This window comes from Melanerpes formicivorus, unplaced genomic scaffold, assembly GCF_026170545.1.
Source record: "Melanerpes formicivorus ecotype bairdi unplaced genomic scaffold, bMelFor1.0.p_v2 SCAF_75, whole genome shotgun sequence".
NCBI lineage: Eukaryota > Metazoa > Chordata > Aves > Piciformes > Picidae > Melanerpes > Melanerpes formicivorus.
Genome location: NW_027142427.1, coordinates 2965729 through 2986054, shown reverse-complemented (window position 1 = coordinate 2986054; position 20326 = coordinate 2965729). Strand labels below are relative to the sequence as shown.

The following is a 20326-nucleotide window of genomic DNA, read 5'->3' as shown; positions in this document are numbered from 1 at the left end:
CAGTCTGTGCCCACAAACTCTATCTGCCTAAGCATGCAGATAATACCATTTCTGCTCTTAATAATGGCAATAAAAATACCTCTCCCACATCTAGCCCAATGAGAAATCACAAACTGAAAGCATTTCAAATGCCATCAGCCAGGAGCACATGGCCTACAAGGAGCATCTGAGGGAGCTGGGGTTGTTTGGTCTGGAGAGGAGGAGGCTGAGGGGAGACCTCGTTGCTCTCTGGCTATTTGAAGGGAGGTTGGAGTGAGGAGGGGGCAGCCTCTTCTCTTTGGTGTCAGGCAATGAGACTAAAGGAAATGGTTTTTGGCTGTGGAGGAGAGGTTTGGGCTGGATGCTAGGAAGTATTTCTTCACAGAAAGAGCTGTCAAATATTGGAATGATCTGGCCAGGGTGGTGGTGGAGTTGCCATCCCTGGGGTGTTTAAGCAGCCTGTGGACCTGGCACTTAGGGACATAGGAATGACCCTAAACTGAGTTGAAGGTTGGGCTGGAAGATCTTTGAGGTCTCTTCCATCCAGATGTTTTCTGTGGTTCTGTGACACCTTGCTATGTAAGGGAGTGACCTCTGTGGAGATACAACTGAGGAGAACGCAGAGACTTTTAGTTATTTGCAGGTAGCAAAGATAAGGTCAACCCGATGAGATTCCCAGCCTGCTCCTCTCCCTGTTATCTTAAATTTCACCTGTGAGCATCTTCTTTTGTAAAGCCACATTCTACCTCAGTCCCGTCATTTATAATGAAATTGGTGCAGCCTCAGCAACTAAATGGGGTTGTATCATTTGCAGCTGTGCTAGCGGCTGCAGCTTGGCGGTTATTTTCCGTAACAGCAGCTCCCCATTTCAGCCCGGGGGCATGAGACCCCTCTTGCCGCCACTTCAGTGCCGGGAGGGAGGGGGTGAAGCGGGGCCGCTGGGACCGGGGACAGGCGGGCGGGAGGCGGCGGGCGGGGGGCAGGCGCGGCGCGCGATCTGTGCCGCCATTTTGCGAGGGGCGGTGCTGGCGGCGGGCGGGTGTGGCTGGGTCCCGTCCCCCTGTCTCCCCGTCTCCCCGGACTCCCCGGTGCCTGCCCTGGGCAAGGTGGCAATATTCATAGCAAACAGGATGGCAGCCACGCGTGAGCAGGAGGATGCATCAGACTCCTACACGGGCCGCGCCTCTTCCACATCGAATTTGTGCGGGCGAGCTGAGCGGACGCCCCGCTACGCCTTCGGGCTGCTGCAGACGCCGCGCAGCACAACGGACAGCACCGGCGACTGCTCCAGCGGCGGGGCGAGGCCGGGCAGCTCGAGCGGGGAAGGCCTCCCTCCCAGCCACCTTGCCCGTGGCAGCGGAGCGAAGCCCCAGGATTCGGGACGAGGAGGTAGGGTGCGGCGCAGCCACCTTTAGGTCTTCATTCTTTCCGTTTATGCTGCCCGCTTCGCTTGGGCTGGGCGTCAAAAGAGCTGTCCCAAGCCGCAGTGCCACGGGGAGGGGGGCGGCAGCATCCCCGCAGTTTAGCGACTCCCGCTTTTCATTCATCGCGTTAGAGCAATGGTAGTCGTTGTCGTTCCTCGCGTTTACTTACGCGAATCTTTATAATTTTCTTTCTGTAAGCTTTTTGGATAGCAGCGTCTGAGTTCTCTGCCGGGGTCTAACCTGAAATCGAAGCACAAATCCATGTTTTGTCTGAGACCTGAACCACAGGTTACGGGGTTTGGTTCTGTGGTTGGTTGGTTGGTTGGTTTTGAAGTGGGTTTGTTGATTTATTTTCCAAGGGGGCAGGGGGGAAAGGTGTCCCTGGCCTTTGAATTAGTTCTTTTATCTTTTCACTTGTATGCAATTCAATGTGTCTGTTTTCAGAAGGTTTTGTGTGCTTTTTTTTTTCCCCCTCCTTCCTTCAGAATCATATTTTGGGGACAAAAGTTCCTACATAGAAAACACCAGCGTACTGAATCTCACCAGTTCCTCGTCTGTGCAAGGCTTGCGCAGCACATACACAGCGAGACCACCCCTCTCTGCTAGCAGGTCTGGTTGCAGAAGCCATACCCCTCTTATGGGGTATTCAGGTAAGATTAACAGCTCTCAGAGAAAATAGTCCTACTTAGATTTCTGGCCTTATTTGATTTAAGCATACTTTATTTTCCTGATGTGGTGCAGTAGGACACTGAATTATATTCAGCCTGCCAATGAAAGATGCACCCACAGGGGGGAAGAGGCACTGGGTGATTTCAGAATTTCTCAAATAAGAGTACTCTGTAGCCCCATGCAGTGCTACAGGCTGGGGTCAGAGTGGCTGGAGAGCTGCCAAACAGAAAGGGACCTGGGGATGCTGATTGACAGCTGGCTGAACATGAGCCAGCAGTGTGCCCAGGTGGCTAAGAAGGCCAATGGCATTGTGGCCTGCATCAGGAATGGTGTGGCCAGCAGGAGCAGGGAAGTCATTGTGCCCCTGTACTCAGCACTGGTTAGGCCACACCTTGAGTCCTGTGTCCAGTTCTGGGCCCCTCAGTTTAAGAAGGACATTGAGGCACTTGAACTTGTCCAGAGAAGGGCAATGAGGCTGGGGAGAGGCCTTGAGCACAAGCCCTATGAGGAGAGGCTGAGAGAGCTGGGATTGTTTAGCCTGGAGAAGAGGAGGCTCAGGGGAGACCTCATTGCTCTCTACAACTACCTGGAAGGTGGTTGTATCCAGGAAGTGGTTGGTCTTTTCTCCCAGGCAACCAGCACCAGAACAAGAGGACACAGTCTCAAGCTGTGCCAGGGAAAGTTTAGGCTCAAGGTGAGGAGAGAGTTCTTCACAGAGAGAGTTGTTAGCACTTAGGAATGTGCTGCCCAGGGAGGTGGTGGAGTCACCGTCTCTGGAGGTGTTCAAGAGGGGATTGGATGTGGCACTTGGTGCCATGGTTTAGTCATGAGGTCTTGGGTGACAGGTTGGACTTGATGATCTTTGAGGTCTTTTCCAGCCTTACTGATTCTATGATTCTAAATACTGAGCATATGTTTTGGTATTGGATCCTCTTGACACTTACTTTGCATTCATATATGAATTATTTGTGTAGCTAGACTTCAGATTTTTTTCAAATTGTCCAGAACTGAATTATTTTGGTGGAGATGTTGACTTATGTGCTGACCAAAGGGCCCAGATTTATGCACATTCATGTCCAGGGGTTGGGTTTTTTTTTGGCTGTTAATGCATTGTTCATCACATACTGTGATGCCATTCTCAAGTTTCTTGATTCTGGAAGGACAAGAGGAAACAGCTTCAAGTTGTGCCAGGGGAGGCTTAGGTTGAACGTGAGGAACAATTTCTTCCCTCTGAGGGTTGTTAAGGCCTGGGCCCAGCTGCCCAGGACAGTGGTGGGGTCCCCATCCCTGGAGGGGTTTCAAAGCCATGGAGATGTGGTGCTGCTTTAGTGGTGACCTGGCAGTGCTGGGTTAATGGTTGGACTGTATGATCTTAAAAGTCTCTTCTGTGAGACCTTACGTATTTGTTTATGCCTGCTTGTTGGTGTGTGATATTCCTTGGTGTGTATTGAAGACAGAATACATGGAATACCCTGTTCTAAAGAGCACTGCTTGGTCACTGTTTATTTATTAGTGTGACAAATAAAATGTGTGTAATCACCATACCTAATCTAAGGTACTATTATCTTCACCTTTTAATTTGCTTTTAAAGGAAAACTTAATATTGACATCAGCAAGTTTGCTGATGACACCAAGCTGTGTGGTGCAGCAGACACACTGGAGGGAAGGGAGGCCATCCAGAGGGACCTTGACACGCTGGAGAGGTGGGCACAAGCCAACCTCATGAAATTCAATAAGAGCAAGGGCAGGGTCCTGCATCTGGGTCGAGGCAATCCCAGGCACAAATACAGGCTGGGCAGTGACTGGCTGGAAAGTAGCCCTGAGGAGAGAGACTTGGGGGTGCTGGTGGACAAAAAGCTCAACAGGAGCTCTCAGTGTGCACTTGCAGCCCGCAAAGCCAATCAGATCCTGGGCTGCAGCAGGAGAAGTGTGGCTAGCAGGTCGAGGGAGGTGATCCTCCCCATCTACTCAGCCCTGGTGAGACCCCACCTGGAGTACTGTGTCCAGTTCTGGAGCCCCTATTACAAGAGGGATGTGGAGGTGCTGGAAGGTGTCCAGAGAAGGGCCAGGAGGATGATCAGAGGGCTGGAGCACCTCTCCTATGAGGACAGACTTAAGGAGTTGGGGCTGTTCAGTCTGCAGAAGAGAAGGCTCTGAGGTGACCTCATTGTGGCCTTCCAGTATCTGAAGGGGGCCTACAGGAAGGCTGGGGAAGGACTTCTCAGGATGTCAGGTAGTGATAGGACTAGGGGGAATGGAATGAAGCTGGAGGTGGGGAGATTCAGGCTGGATGTGAGGAGGAGGTTCTTCACCATGAGAGTGGTGAAGCCCTGGAATGGGTTGTCCAGGGAGGTGGTTGAGGCCCTGTCCCTGGAGGTGTTTAAGCCCAGGCTGGATGAGGCTCTGTCCGGCCTGATGTAGTGTGGGGTGTCCCTGCCCGTGGCAGGGGGGTTGGAACTAGATGATCCTTGTGGTCCCTTCTAACCCTGAATGATACTATGATAGGCTGCTGCCTGGCAAGTGGAAGATTCACAATAATAGTTACATTTTCAGCGGGCCACAGGTGAAACTTTATGTGAGTGCTGTTGCTGACATCTTGTGGCCTGCAGCACACAGGTGAAATAAATGAAGGTTCAGACGGGGTTTTGTGCAGCATCAAAGATTTGGCTCAGGTGCAAGGTCCCCAGCTGCAGTTCAAACAGCAGGCTCACAATCAGAGTTTAGTTTGTAATATTCAGGAAGATTTAAGTCAAACCAATTTTTAGGTAATAAAATACTCTGTTTAAAACAATCTGCCTCCTGTACTGTCCATATGTATTTTCAAATAGTTCAAGTTTAGAGTAAAATCAAAGTAATTCTATATCTATACTTAAAAACCCCTTTTGTTTCCCTTAGCTAGACAAGGTCTAAGCCACCTTGACAAGAGTTGTGCTTTCACTGGAATATTAACTTTCAATATCTCTTTGCAACTGGTAGTAGCTGTGCATCGCTCTGAATTTAAAATGTTTAATCATGGCTGTGCCTTTGGACATACACTAAGCATCTTAATTTTTTTTGTTCTTTGGTAGATGGAGTGACTCAGAAACTGTGTTTTCACATGCTACAGAAATGTGATTAGTTCTGACAGTCTTAAGTGAATTCAATCAGTCTTCAGTCAGTCTTTTAGAGTTAAGAGCCTGGCATTCACACTTCAGAAAGTGCACCCTGTGTGTAGGACATATAGAATAGAATACAGAATTAACCAGGTTGGTAAAGACCTTAGAGATCATCAAGTCCAACCTACCACCCAACACCATCTAATCAACTAAACCATGGCACCAAGTGCCTCCTCCAGTCTCTCTTTAAACACTTCCAGTGATGGTGACTCCACCACCATGTGTCAAGTAAAGAGTTCAACAACCAGGATTTTTAAATGTTAGTTAAGTTTGGTCAATTCAAGGGGCTTGCCATGGGTATGGGAATGCAAACACACATTTCACTTGGAATGTCAAAGCCTGGTTTTGTGAATGTCAAGTAGTGGCTTGTAATTGATCATATGCAACTGTTTTACAGTTACCTCCTCATCTGCAACCTCTGCTTACAGTGTTGCATCAGTTATTGTGGCTGTAGTAGAAGGAAGAGGCCTTGCCAGAGGTGAAGTAGGAATGGCCAGCATTGACTTAAAAAATCCTGAGGTGATATTGTCACAGTTTGCAGACAATACAACTTATGCCAAGGTACTGTTGCATACTGAATTGCTGTATCCTTTACTGGCTAATTAGCATTACTTTCTTTCTTAAAAAAACCAAACTTATGACTAATGGGAAATTAAATGTTTAGGTTATAGAAGAAATTTCTCAGAGGTGAAAGTAACAAGTTCTAGAGGACGTGCAGTGTTGGAAAGGACCACTAATTTCCTTTGCTGTGCCTCAGATTTTACATGGAGAGGAAAGAATGTTTTGCAAAGAAAAGTAACCTTGCTGTGACAGTGGTGTGTTTGAATGGTGAGGGGGTGAGTGACTTTTTGTCAAGCACTGCCCAAAGAACATCAGGCAGAAGACCCCTGAGAGCAGAACAGCACCAATGTGTTTGTGGGGCAAGGAAGGAAGGAAGGGTGAGTGCAGGGCTGGCTTGCTGTGGCTGCCTAAATACTCAGAAATGAAATTCACTCAACTTGCAGCCAACTGTTCTGCCTGCCAGCACTGTGCTCTCTGCATTAATTGGCAGTGTTCTTCCTGGTTTATGCAACACTAGCATTAATGAAACATCTCATATAACAGTTCTCATACATGCTAGAAGCATAATGGGGCTTGTAGCAGCTTCACAATATGCTAAGAATTAAAAATCTAACTTTAATTATATTCAAGTCTTACCTACTGATTCCCCTAAACACATATCAAACCTATTCACTAAAATATGTCATCTAATTGATGTATTCTTTTAAAATCATTACTACTTTTACAGTTTATCCTGGTCTTAACACCCCTGAGTGCATACTGAACCTGGCAGCTACAAGAATACTTCTGTAAGACATAGGACTAAAAGGCAATATGAGAAGTGCATCTTGAACATGTGGGTGCAGGAGAAGATGTAGACATCCAGCTGAACATCTGGCAACAGGAATAACAATTCTCTTTGTTACCCTAGGCCTGTATTTCAAGTGCAACACCTTGGGTGTTTTTTTTTTTTCTTGTTTCTTTGGTCTTGAGAATGTTTTTTACCATTTGTCATGGGATGGTCATGGGATGTTGTGGAGAATATCATTGTCTTGAAATAGGAGAGGCCAGCCAGCTCAAAGACCACCTATGCACTTCAGACATGTACACCAATGATAGATAAGAAAGACGCTGTGGTTGTGGAGGGTGATGCCATGGTTCATAGTGTAGTATCATATATCACAGTATTACAGTATAACTAAGGTTGGAAGAGACCTCGAGGATCATCGAGTCCTACCTATCAACACAGACCCCATGACTAGACCATGGCAGCAAGTGCCACGTCCAATCTCCTCTTGAACACCTCCAGGGACAGTGACTCTACCACCTCCCTGGGCAGCACAGTATCACAGTATTTTTTTTCAGGGTTAGAAGGGACCACAAGGATCATCTAGTTCCAACCCCCCTGCCATGGGCAGGGACACCCCACACTACATCAGGCTGCCCAGAGCCTCATCCACCCTGGTCTTAAACACCCCCAGGGACAGCGCCCCAACCACCTCCCTGGACAACCCATTCCAGGGCTTCACCACTCTCATGGGGAAGAACTTCCTCCTCACATCCAGCCTGAATCTTCCCACCTCCAGCTTCATTCCATTCCCCCTAGTCCTATCACTGCCTGAGATCCTGAGAAGTCCTTCCCCAGCCTTCCTGTAGGCCTCCTTCAGATATGGGAAGGCCACAATGAGGTCACCTCGGAGCCTTCTGTTCTCCAGACTGAACAGCCCCAACTCCTTCAGTCTGTCCTCACAGGAGAGGCGCTCCAGCCCTCTGATCATCCTCGTGGCCCTTCTCTGGACATGTTCCAGCACCTCCAGATCCCTCTTGTAATAGGGGCTCCAGAACTGGAGGCAGTCCTCCAGGTGGGGTCTCACCAGAGCTGAGCAGAGGGGAAGAATTGCCTCCCTTGACCTGCTGGCCACATTTCTCTTTATGCAGCCCAGGATGTGATTGGTTTTCCGGGCTGCAAGTGCACACGGACAGCTCCTGTTGAGCTTCTCTTCCACCAGCACCCCCAAGCCTCTCTCCTCAGGGCTGCTTTCCAGCCAGTCCCTGCCCAGCCTGGATTTGTGCCTGGGGTTGCATTGGATGGGCCTGCCTTTGTAACACTGCCATGTAAACTGCCATGGGAAATGCTTGCTAGGGAGCATTGCCTTGAGAAGGAGCCCTCGGTGCATCGAGGTAAGGAAACACTGCTCTTCAGTGCTGTATTTCATGGGATTAGGAAGTTTGAGTCCTGATTTCAGCGACAAAGTTTTGAAAATGAAGAAGTTACTTTCTTGTACCTGGCAGGGGAGGGGGGAGAGCCCCATGAAATCAAAGGAATTGTAAGACTATAATTTTGCAAGGAAACTTCAGATTATTTCAATGGAAATGGTTAACTAATTTTCATGAGTTCATGAAGATGGCAGTTATTTCTTGGAAAAGATAAGACTGAGAGAAATGTTTTAAGAGGAGGTCAGAGCAAAGTCTAAGTTGTCAATCAAAGAGATTGTTGATATTCAGTCCTGTTGCATTTCTTTGTCTTCCAGAGCACCGTTAACTTTTCAGCTGCAAACCCAGAAAGCTGCCATCTGTTGAGAACAAGTCATCCCCATCTTAGCTGTCTTGCTTCAAAGACAAGCATGTTTCTGTGTTTACATAGCAGGGAATAGATATTTATCATGTTTTTTGACTGTAATTTAATTTCATATATATTTATCTATCTGTATCTAAAGGTGTAGAAGTCACTGCAAAATTTGCTCTTTCTTTACATGACTGGAGCTGTGATTATAAAATATGAGAATTCAATAATTCTGTATTGCCAGTGCATTATTTCCTAAAAATGTTTTGGATTGCATGTGGATATTCATTCAAGTGCCTTTTTTTTGTTGCTGTTGTTGTTCAGGTGATAACTAAACTCAAGATTTTAACACCCCTAGAAATAATAATGTCAAATACCGCCTGCGATGCGGGGAGCACGACAAAGTTGTTCAGTCTGATAACAGAACATTTCAAGGTAAGCTCTTAAATTTCCTTCCATATTTCAGAGTTCTTGATGGCTTGTATGTGATTGCTGATGTGAGAGTTTTTCACCACTTCTGAAAACTTGAATGCAGTCAAATGTTCTGTTTTCTGTGATTTTTTCAGGCCCTAATTTTACCACGGTAAAGAATAATCTAAATGCAACTCAAATTGTACTAGTTCTGATCCTGACAGTTACAGAGATAAGAATATTACTGATGAAACCTGAAAGTTTTGAATTGGTGGCATTGAAGGAGTTGGTGCAATACCAAATCCAGTATCTGAAGAGGGCCTACAAGAAGGCTGGGGAGGGACTTCTCAGGATACCAGGCAGTGATAGGACTAGGGGGAATGGAATGAAGCTGGAGGTGGGGAGATTCAGGCTGGATGTGAGGAGGAAGTTCTTCCCCATGAGAGTGGTGAAGCCCTGGAATGGGTTGTCCAGGAGGGTGGTTGGGGTGCCATCCCTGGAGGTGTTTAAGAGCAGGCTGGATGAGGCTCTGGGCAGCCTTATGTAGTGTGGGGTGTCCCTGCCCATGGCAGGGGGGTTGGAACTAGATGATCCTTGTGGTCCCTTCCAACCCTGAATGATACTATGATACTATGATGGAATCCAGGAAAGCTTAAAAGATTAAGAAAATCAAGCATTTTCCTTTGCTGCTTCTTTGATCTCTAAACCTGATAAACAGATGAAGCTAATGTATCACAGAATAGAAAAAGAGCACTGGCAGTGCAGAAGAGGATGAGATGAACTGGAATATGTGATTTATAAGTATGAAAGCCTCAGAACTTTTAAAAGAGCTGTGTTAATTACTGCTTCAGTTGCTTCCATATATACACTGCTGATGGCTTCACAAGTTCACTTCTATGTCTTGACTTCTCACCTTTTGCATAACTTACTCATCACACTCTCAGTTACCTTGACCTGCTGATCTTTACATACAGTTGAAGGCCTGATGATGATCCCTTGGGCTTAAACTGTGCCAAGGGAAAGATACTGTTTGAATGTCAGCATTGATGCTAGCATGAAATTAACTCTTCCTGGAAAGTCATTAATTTCAACCAAACCCAGTCTGAAATTTGGCATGGTTAGTTCCTGGGAAGAAAAACTATCCAAGAAAAGCCTGTGATAATTTGCTCAAAACAGCAGTAGAAGCCTTTTTCTGTGTACTTGCTACCAGAGAGGAGAGATGAGTGAGAGTAGTGCAGCTTGTATGTGCTAATAAATTGTAATGAATACTTCTACAAAGACAGGAGGTTGGTAGCTTTTCTTGGAAACACCTATCACTCACTTGAAAAATAGATAACCCTGCCTGATGAAAAATTGTGTCACTTAAAAAACTATTTGACTTTTTTTCCCCCACATCTTCACAGAATGTGACTTTTACAACTGTCCAAAGAAAGTACTTCAATGAAACAAAGGGTTTGGAGTACATAGAACAGCTGTGTGCATCTGAATTTGGTACCATTCTCATGGAGGTTCAGTCCAAGTATGTGTGAGGAAAAAAGTGTGCTGTATCCAGATAAGTTTTTGACAGCTTTTTACTTCATACCCAAGTTTATGGCTTGTTGCAGAAGTTAGAAAATTATAACAGAGCTGTTCTTTCGGTTTGGCCTCCAATGTTTCTGATGTCTAGAAACTGAAATAGAAAGCCTGTTACAGAATTAGGGGTTTTTCCCTATTCCCACTCCTCTCTGCAGCTTTCCACTTTCTCCTTTTCATTCTCCCCCAAAAGGTACAATCTCATAGCTGTGGTTGCCTTTCTTTCTGGGCTCAGCTGTGTGTTTTCCTTGTACCAACAGTTTTAAGCAGTGCTACTTGGTGAGCTGGGTCTTCATTGTTTAGTCTCTTGTTAGATTAAGTCTGGAGAAAAGGAGGCTGAGGAGAGAACTTATGGCTCTCTAAAACTCCCTGAAAGGGGAGGTTGGAGTGAAGTGGGAGTCAGCTTCTTCTCCCTAGTATCAGGTGATAGAATGAGAGGAAATGGCCTGAAATTGTGCCAGGGGAGGCTTAGGTTGGAGATAAGGATCAATTTCTTTTCTGCAAGAGTGGTCAGGCATTGCAACAGAATGCCCAGGAAGATGCTGGAGTCACCATCCCCGGAGGTGTTCGGGAAATGGGCGGACATGGCACATCAGGACATGGTTTAATGGCCCTGCTGGTGTTAGGGTGATGATCTTAGAGGTCTTTTCAGTATCAGTATCACTAAGGTTGGAAGAGACCTGAAAGATCATCGAGTCCAACCTGTCACCACAGACCTCATGACTAGAGTAGGGAGGACACTACTGCCCACTGCAGGCTTGAATTCGACCTTCCCATTAAGGGTCTTATGCACTACCAACTGAGCCACATCTGCCTCCAAACAGTGCTATGTTTCTATGATTAACTTCAAGCCACATGTAACTACCTTCACAATAGCAGCTATGTAGTGTGGGGTGTCAGATGTACATACAACAGTTTGATGTGTGTGTGTGTATGTGTGCACTGTGTGGGGTTAGTACATACTTAAAACACACTGCTTTTGCAGTGCTGTCAGTCCCAGGAGCTGTCAGGCAGAAGTATGAATGTGATTTCTGTCGTGCAGTGCTGGGGTTTGTGGTATTTAAATAGCACTATTCAACACTCATGAGAGATTGTTTCTTTCCAAGGTATTACTGCCTTGCAGCTGCTGCAGCTTTGCTAAAATACGTTGAATTCATTCAGAACTCAGTTTATGCTCCTAAGTCACTGAAGGTTCGCTTCCAGGGGAGTGAGAAAACAGCTATGATAGATTCCTCATCAGCACAAAATCTTGAGCTAGTAATTAACAACAGAGATTCTCGGTAAGAAAACTCAATTTGCATATTCCTCTTTTATATGTATTTCACCAGGTTTCCTTGGCACTGATGTCAAAAGAGCTGACCCTTGTATTTAGTTCTGTATGATAGAACTTATATAGTATCATAGTATCATTCAGGGTTGGAAGGCACCACAAGGATCATCTAGTTCCAACCCCCCTGCCACGGGCAGGGACACCCCACACTACATCAGCCTGGCCAGAGCCTCATCCAGCCTGAGCTTAAACACCCCCAGGGACAGTGCCCCGACCACCTCCCTGGACAACCCATTCCAGGGCTTCACCACTCTCATGATGAAGAACCTCCTCCTCACATCCACCCTGAAACTCCCCACCTCCAGCTTCATTCCATTCCCCCTAGTCCTATCACTACCTGACATCCTGAGCAGTCCCTCCCCAGCCTTCCTGTAGGCTCCCTTCAGATACTGGAAGGCCACAATTAGGTCACCTGGGAGTCTTCTCTTCTCCAGACTGAACAGCCCCAACTCCTTCAGTCTGTCCTCATAGGAGAGGTGCTCCAGCCCTCTGATCATCCTTGTGGCCCTTCTCTGGACACGCTCCAGCACCTCCACATCCCTCTTGTAATAGGGGCTCCAGAACTGGACACAGTACTCCAGGTGGGGTCTCACCAGGGCAGAGCCTTTGAAAGAAAACATTTGGACAGTGAAATGCATTGCAATTCAGCACAAAATGTCCAGCGAAGGAAAGGTGATATATAGGCATCATTACATTGATGTCTGCATTTGATTCAAACTGATAAGTTGTATTGGTGCAAAGTGTCACAGACTGTGAAATGAAAGAGGCAGCATTTCTGCAAGAAGCTGCTTAGGCTGGGTGAAAATGCCTAGGTTTTATTAGTCTTACACAAGATAAACCCTCCAGACTTGAAAGGTTGCTTCTGGAATACTGGCCCACAATTTCTGTAGTGATGGTCATGTGCAGTGGGATACTTGAGTACATCATAGGTCTTCACAATGAGAACAATGCTTGGAGCACTTCCTTTACTTGCTTTCTATGCAGAAGAAGCTGCAAGGCTTACCTTCTCAAGACTGTTGTGCTTCGAATTAGACAAAGAAAGACCTGGAACTTGCACTTTACTGCCTGCTAAGTTAGGAGAGTCCCCTTTGTTGAGAAGTCCACTCATCACCCTGATATAAAAAGAGGAGCCTGGAGTTTCCTTTCTCTCCAAGTATTACTCATAAAAGCTTTCCACTTGGTGAGATGTCACAGATTCATTCATACAGTGGCTTGAATTGGAAAGGACCTTCACAAATGATCTAGTTCCAACCTCCCTGCTGTGGGCAGTAACATCTTTAGCTGGATTCGTCCTCCTTACCCTTCTGCCACTGCCCATTTTTAGGTCTTTTCAAAAGAGTCTCAGAGTACACAGTCAGATAATTTCTGCACAGGTAGGAGATAGTGGGTTGTTTTCTGTTAATCTGTCATGCTCTGCCCCCAGTTTTTTTCCTGCTTGCTCCATCCTTTCATCTGTAGCTGCAGGAGCCAGCCACTCTAAGGTTGATACCCTCAGAGCAGTATTTTGCTGCAAGCTGCTCCGAATTCCACAGGAGCTTTTTTGAGGAAGAAGTTCACAGGAGGAACTAAGTAATAGCAAACTGCTTTCAGAGTGTCCTTTAAGCGTTACTGATGCAGAACGTTTGCTAAGTGATCACCAGTTTGACTTGGGCCACGGGCAGCTATTTCCATGACAGAGATCTTACCCTACAGCCTGGTTAGATATCTTTGTATCAGATGTTGACAGGGAACAGTGAATCGTACAGACCAGAGACACATCAAGTTCTTGCACCACCATTGATTCTGGGGGATCTCGTTTATTGTATAGGGAAATGACCCCTGGGTTGCTTAAAGGCAGACAGTGTGGATGCTATTCAGATGTAGATTTCCCCTTAAGTGTTCTCATCAGTTGCATCATCCTGTAAATATGTCCTTAGTAAAACCGAGTGTGAATTTCCCTCTTTTTGGTTCTCTTGACTATTGCTTTGTTCTTTTACACCCTGGTATTTCAGGAATCTCTGTAGGCTTTGTCCATCTGTCTTTATGCTCTTTGGTTTATATTTTTGTATCCGATGTCTTCCTATCCAAGTTCTGTTTTCCAGCAATATGTCTGACTCCAGTGTTTCCATTCAGCATTTTTTCAAGCCAATAGCATTGAAGGTTTCAGTATTTTAAAACTCTTTAGGTATGTATTAGATGTAAATGTTACAGGCTGCTTATTTTAAACAGTTCCAATCAACCTTTAGGGCTGAGACCTTGGGATGTGTAACGTGAAAGCCAAGAACATGAAAATAGTATTTGTTAATCACAAGTCTGCTGCATGGGGTTTGTATTCACTGTAAGTCAGTTCTTCAAATAGAAACAAGCCTTGCTTTTGTATTCTTGGGCTTCTAAGTATTTTAAATCATTTTCAGAAATGTATTTTGATTAAACAGTGTGAGATTAGTGTTTGATCTCAGATTGGAATTTGCCTCCTTTTGCTGGGTTAGTTTGGTTTGTTCTTAACCAGCTCAGCTGAGAGGAAAAATATGGACTGCACCACTGCAGTGGGAATAAAGTGCTACTACAAAAAATGAGAATACTGAATACAAATGTATTTCTGTGCTTTGGAAAATTATACACTGAGGGCTAATATTATGTTAAATTACATTAAATTAGCCAACTGCCTACCCTGCTGTAGTTCATATATTATATGTGGCAGACAGGGATGTGCTAAGCATCCCAAAAGCGTGCCCCAGATGTGTATCATAGTATCATTCAGGGTTGGAAGGGACCACAAGGATCATCGAGTTCCAACCCCCCTGCCATGGGCAGGGACACCCCACACTAGATCAGGCTGGCCAGAGCCTCATCCAGCCTGGGCTTAAACACCCCCAGGGACGGGGCCTCGACCACCTCCCTGGACAACCCATTCCAGGGTTTCACCACTCTCATGTGTAGGATACTCTCACCTGAAAACATCACTTTACATTTATCATCTTTATATTGTTTTTTTCAGTCTGTCCTTCACACCTATTTTGTTTTCAAAGGAATGGCCACACTCTTTTTGGTGTCCTAAATTACACTAAAACTCCAGGTGGAAGTCGAAGACTTAGATCAAATATCCTGGAGCCACTAGCTGATGCAGAAACAATTAACACCAGACTGGACTGTGTCCAGGAGTTACTCCAGGACGAGGAGCTCTTTTTTGGTCTTCAAGCAGGTGCAGTTAATTTTTAAGTACATAATATTATATTTCTTGGTAAACACTTTCTTCTAAATGGTGAAAGTATGCAGTGCGGCTCTGTTTGAAAAGTATTTTCTTATGACTTGTTTGGTGGCACTTATATGGTTTTAAGTCATCTTTGTTGTAATAGTGATACTTTTCTCAAGCATTTTGCTAAGAGAAGTGAATTTATCTGATAAAGTAGATAAAGTCCATGACCTAATAGCTTTTTTCAAAGGATGAGAGTGTGTCTTTGTCAAAGAATTAGAGTGTGTCTCCTTAACTTTTATGGCTAGATAGGGACTATGTTGGAAGTACACATGTATAACTTAAAGGCATCACTGATGTAGTTCACGTTATGTATGCTTATTTTTTTCTTACATTGATTCATAAAATACAGTGGTCCAGACAAATGTAAATTAAAAAATACTATACCTGAGTCTGAGTTAGTTCACCCAAAGCTGGATCATGTAATCTGAATCATAAGAGAAATATGATTCCACCTAACGAAAAGAATATCACTGAACTGATGATACATGTCCAGCTATACGATAATCACCACATGTAATTGCAACCAAAGAATTTAGATAGCAGCTATTTTTAACCTATTTTTTTTTACCCTGGTAAATAATTTCTGGTGATAGAAAGAAAAAGATTAGCATAAGGATTGTGTGTATTAAAAGTTAAAATTGTTACAATTGCAGCTTAATTTCTGGTCTGTTTACTTTTATTTTACAGTTATCTCAAAATTCCTGGATACAGAACAACTACTTTCAGTTTTGGTGCAGATTCCAAAGCAGGATACAGTATGTTTTGAAAGACAGCTTAGATAACCACTTATTTGGCTGTAACATGTAATACATAAATGTGATCGCTATAAATATGTCTGATATAATGAGGGGAGAAAAACCTGCACCTTAAAAAGACATGGAATGATGCTGCTGCAGATTGAGAGCTGTATATGTGCAGACAATGAAGTTTTCACAGTTTGGGTTAGCAGTGTTCTCAGTCAGGCATTATCAGTGCAGACATGAACATATTAGCTCCTGAGAAGCAAACTGTCACAGTAGGTGACATAAAATTCAGGTAAGCTTTTTATGCAGTTACACTCCAATTAGCAAAGTGAGCTTATAAAGCAATTTGTCAGCTTTCATTAAAAGTATAAACATGATATAATAGTATGAGCTTTGCTATTTCTCAAGTACTTTTTTTACACAGGTAGACAGACAAACATCTCCATTATTTAAGTCAATTTTTTCCACAGGTCAAAGCTGCTGAATCGAAAATAACTAATTTAATCTACCTGAAGCATACTCTAGAACTTGTGGAGCCTCTAAAAGTAAGCTCTGTCAGGTATTTTTGTTTCTAAAGTACAGCCTGTTTTTTCTTCATGGAGTGCAGTTTGTTAAATTTCATAGAATAGAATATGTCAAATTGGAAGGGAGTGAGAAGGATCATCAAATAAAAAACCACTGCTTTATCTCTTCATTAATCACAGAATTATTGAGGCTGGAATAGACCTCTGAGATCATCAAGTCCTGCCTATGACCTAACACCACCACATCAGCTAGACCATGTCATTAAGCACCACATCCAGTCTTTCCTTAAATGCCTCCAGGGACAGTGACTCTGCCACCTCCCTGGGCAGTATATTCCAGCACCTAATTAGCCTTTCCATCATAGTATCATAGTATCAGTCAGGGTTGGAAGGGACCACAAGGATCAGCTAGTTCCAACCCCCCTGCCATGGGCAGGGACACCCCACACTACATCAGCCTGGCCAGAGCCTCATCCAGCCTGAGCTTAAACACCTCCAGGGACAGGGCCTCAACCACCTCCCTGGACAACCCATTCCAGGGTTTCACCACTCTCATAGTGAACAACCTCCTCCTCACCTCCAGCCTGAATCTCCCCACCTCCAGCTTTATTCCATTCCCCTTAGTCCTATCACTACCTGAGATCCTGAGAAGTCCCTCCCCAGCCTTCCTGTAGGCCCCCTTCAGATACTGGAAGGCCACAATTAGGTCACCTCAGAGCCAAGCCTTCTCCAGACTGAAAGTCTTAGGAAGTGCTTCCTAACATAATGTCATAGTGTCAGTCAGGGTTGGAAGGGACCACAAGGATCATCTAGTTCCAACCCCCCTGCCATGGGCAGGGGCACAACATCCAACCTAAACCTCCCCTGGTACAGCTTCAGGCCATGCTCTCTCATCTTGTCACAAGTTGCCTGAGAGAAGAGCCTGACCCCCACCTTACTACAACTTCATTTCAGGTAGTTGTAGAGTGTGATAAGGTCCCCCTCTGAGTCTCCTCCAGGCTAAACAATCCCAGTTCCCTCAACATCTCCTCATAAGACCCTTCAGTCACTCTTCTCCAGAGCCACTCCAGTACCTCAATACAGTCTGTTATTTTTAAGGAAGCTAAACATATGTATTTGAGTCTAATACTCTGAAAAAGTGGATCCATACCATTGCCTGAAAAATTGCTATTATAACAAACATAGAACTGAAACTGCTCAGATCCCATGTGCTGCTTATGCAACTGGTGACAAGCTGCTGTGGAAGGAAGTCCTATAAAAGGGCTACAAAAAGAGTAACTTCATATCTGTGCTTTAATCTTCAACAGGCTGCTTTAAGAAACTGTAACACAGCTCTGCTAAAGGCTTACTACAATTCTCTCGAAGATACAAGGTATTTGTGATAGTTCTTTAACTGGAAAGTCACCTTTCCTAAGAAGTTATGTAAGATTAAAAATACTCTGTCTTTGCTTGGGTTTGGTTATAGGTATATCTCAAAGATTCAGTGGGAAAGCTGATTCTTGTTAAAAATGCTCATTTTTAACTACCAAAGGGAAGAAGCCAGAACATTAGATATGATACTGCAGTTGCTGATGAACTGCAGTCTCAGTTTTCACAAGTAATTCAGCACAGAGAAGTAGTGTTTTCCTGAAGTCCCCATAGGAATGCAAAACTCAGCTATTGCCTGTGTGTTTGAGAAGTAATTTATACCTTCCAAAGATCTGAATGATTATCTCTGGGCAGACCAGAGCACAGTCAGGTATTGTTCTGAGGTGACAATAGATCTGAAAAATGTAGTGTTTGGGTTTAATGGTAAATCATTTGCTTCAGTTATTTGTAATGCTCTTATTGGTGATTTTTTGGGGGAGGATATTGCAAATAAAAATTGTATTGTGTAGCTAATTGAGTGACACAACTATGATTGCAGATTTGGAATTATACTTGAAAAGATTACAGCTGTCATTAATGATGAAACAAGGTATTCGAAGGGATGTTTGAATATGAGGACTCAGAAGTGCTATGCTGTGAAGCCCAACATCAGTGAATTCCTTGACATAACACGTAGAACCTACACAGAAATTGTTGATGACATAGCAGGTATTTCTAAACCAAGATTTCTATGCATTTGGAGCTCAAAGTACATTGCCCCTGGTGTGTGGAGGCCATGTGCTCCTGTATATTATAAGCTCGTGTGAGAAGTGTTTGGTATTGGTCATTGAAAAGCAACTGAAGTACTTTTGAGATGTGGATTGTGGACTGCTCTTTCCATAGTTAGGCCCACCTAACAGGCTGGAGAGGTGGGCACAAGCCAACCTCATGAGGTTCAATAAGACCAAGTGTAGGGTTCTGCATCTGGGTCGAGGCAATCCAGGCACAAATCCAGGCTGGGCAGGGACTGGCTGGAAAGCAGCCCTGAGGAGAGAGACTTGGGGGTGCTGGTGGACAAGAAGCTCAACAGGAGCTCTCAGTGTGCACTTGCAGCCTGCAAAGCCAATCAGATCCTGGGCTGCAGCAAGACAAGTGTGGCCAGCAGGGCAAGGGAGGTGATTCTTCCTCTCTACTCAGCTCTGGTGAGACCCCACCTGGAGTACTGCCTCCAGTTCTGGAGCCCCTATTACAAGAGGGATATGGAGGTGCTGGAGTGTGTCCAGAGAAGGGCCAGGAGGATGATCAGAGGGCTGGAGCAGCTCTCCTACGAGGACGGACTGAAGGAGCTGGGCTGTTTAGTCTGGAGAAGAGAAGGCTCCCAGGTGACCTCATTGTGGCCTTCCAGTATCTGAAGGGGGCCTACAGGAAGGCTGGGGAAGGACTTCTCAGGATCTCAGGTAGTGATAAGACTAGGGGGAATGGAATGAAGCTGCAGGTGGGGAGATTCAGGCTGGATGTGAGGAGGAAGTTCTTCCCCATGAGAGTGGTGAAGCCCTGGAATGGGTTGTCCAGGGAGGTGGTTGGGGCCCTGTCCCTAGAGGTGTTTAAGCCCAGGCTGGATGAGGCTCTGTCCAGCCTGATGTAGTGTGGGGTGTCCCTGCCCATGGCAGGGGGGTTGGAACTAGATGATCCATGTGGTCCCTTCCAGCCCTGACTGATACTGTGATACTATGATGATCACCTATATGAATTGTCTTTAAAGGACACCTGAATTGAGCTGATTCTTAACTGGATTCGTGTCCCCCCCCAAGTTCTATGTAGCCAGATTTGTTACATTACTGTGTTATTTAAGTGACTCCCTGGAGACTCACCTTGAAGGCCTTTTGTCATTTCACTCACCTGACATGCAAAGCATTCCTCGTGCCAATACAGATGTATGTAGGCAGAATAAGTGTACGTAATTGAGGCCAAATCCTTGTTTGTGGTGTGCAGGTATGATAACACAGCTTGCAGAGAAGTACAACCTCCCAATGAGAACAAGCTTCAGCTCTGCCCGGGGGTTTTTTATCCAGATGAATATCGATGCTGCGACGCTACCCAACGGCCAGCTTCCCTCAGAGTTCACAAAGGTAGCTGTCCTCATGGTTTTGTATGCCTACTGTGTAATACATCAATAAAACACAAATTATACAGTAATCTAATCAACAGTTAAGATCATTTCAGTGAAGATAACTAGAAGTAAACGAGGATATAATTGATGTGATTTTTCTACCCACCCTGTTTCTAGTAACATATAATAGAGTCAGAGACATGCAATTAACAGGTAGTTATGGTGTGTGTGATCACATTTGTCTTGCAGACAACTGCATTCTCTTATGTATTTGTCATAAAAATTGACAGAGGAAAAATGAAAGCAGGCATTATTTCCACTTCCCTGCCCTGCCTTGTTTCCCAGTTGGCTCTACAAAGCCTATTTTTGTTTCTGATAATATGGCAAGTTCTTACTGTTTGTTTGAATTCCTTGTAGATCACTAAAATGAAAAACACATACAGCTTCACTTCACCAGACTTAATAAAAATGAATGAAAGATGTCAGGAGTCCCTCAGAGAAATATATCACATGACCTACTTGTAAGACCATTTAAAACTTCAGTGTTTGCTGAGTACATGTACTTTGCTCACTTAACAACTCTTTACATGCTTTATTGGTGCTATCTTTCTCTTAATGGCTGTTTGGAGAAACAATCCAAAGCAGCGCTGATTAAATCTGCTTACTGAGGCAAAACCCCCTCTCAATGTGTTAAACGTGATTACAAATGTATAGGCATTTATTC

At 44.8% G+C, this 20326-nt stretch overlaps 1 protein-coding gene across 2 annotated transcripts in view; it reads left to right on the top strand.

Annotated features, from left to right (window-relative positions):
- The first annotated feature begins 1264 nt into the window (after positions 1 to 1264).
- The window catches only part of MSH4 (mutS homolog 4), a 30961-nt gene continuing 11899 nt past the window's right edge, over positions 1265 to 20326 (top strand). Inside the window, exons 1-13 of one of the 2 annotated variants that reach the window (XM_068163858.1) lie at positions 1265 to 1368; positions 1889 to 2053; positions 5625 to 5788; positions 8655 to 8765; positions 10145 to 10260; positions 11420 to 11593; positions 14652 to 14824; positions 15566 to 15633; positions 16092 to 16166; positions 17453 to 17517; positions 18052 to 18221; positions 19485 to 19621; positions 20020 to 20123. In XM_068163858.1, the coding sequence (XP_068019959.1) occupies positions 2041 to 2053; positions 5625 to 5788; positions 8655 to 8765; positions 10145 to 10260; positions 11420 to 11593; positions 14652 to 14824; positions 15566 to 15633; positions 16092 to 16166; positions 17453 to 17517; positions 18052 to 18221; positions 19485 to 19621; positions 20020 to 20123 (1370 nt within the window). In that variant the 5' untranslated portion in view covers positions 1265 to 1368; positions 1889 to 2040. Of the gene's footprint in view, positions 1369 to 1888; positions 2054 to 5624; positions 5789 to 8654; positions 8766 to 10144; positions 10261 to 11419; positions 11594 to 14651; positions 14825 to 15565; positions 15634 to 16091; positions 16167 to 17452; positions 17518 to 18051; positions 18222 to 19484; positions 19622 to 20019; positions 20124 to 20326 lie in introns of those variants that run through there. The other variant, XM_068163857.1, reaches the window with a different exon arrangement.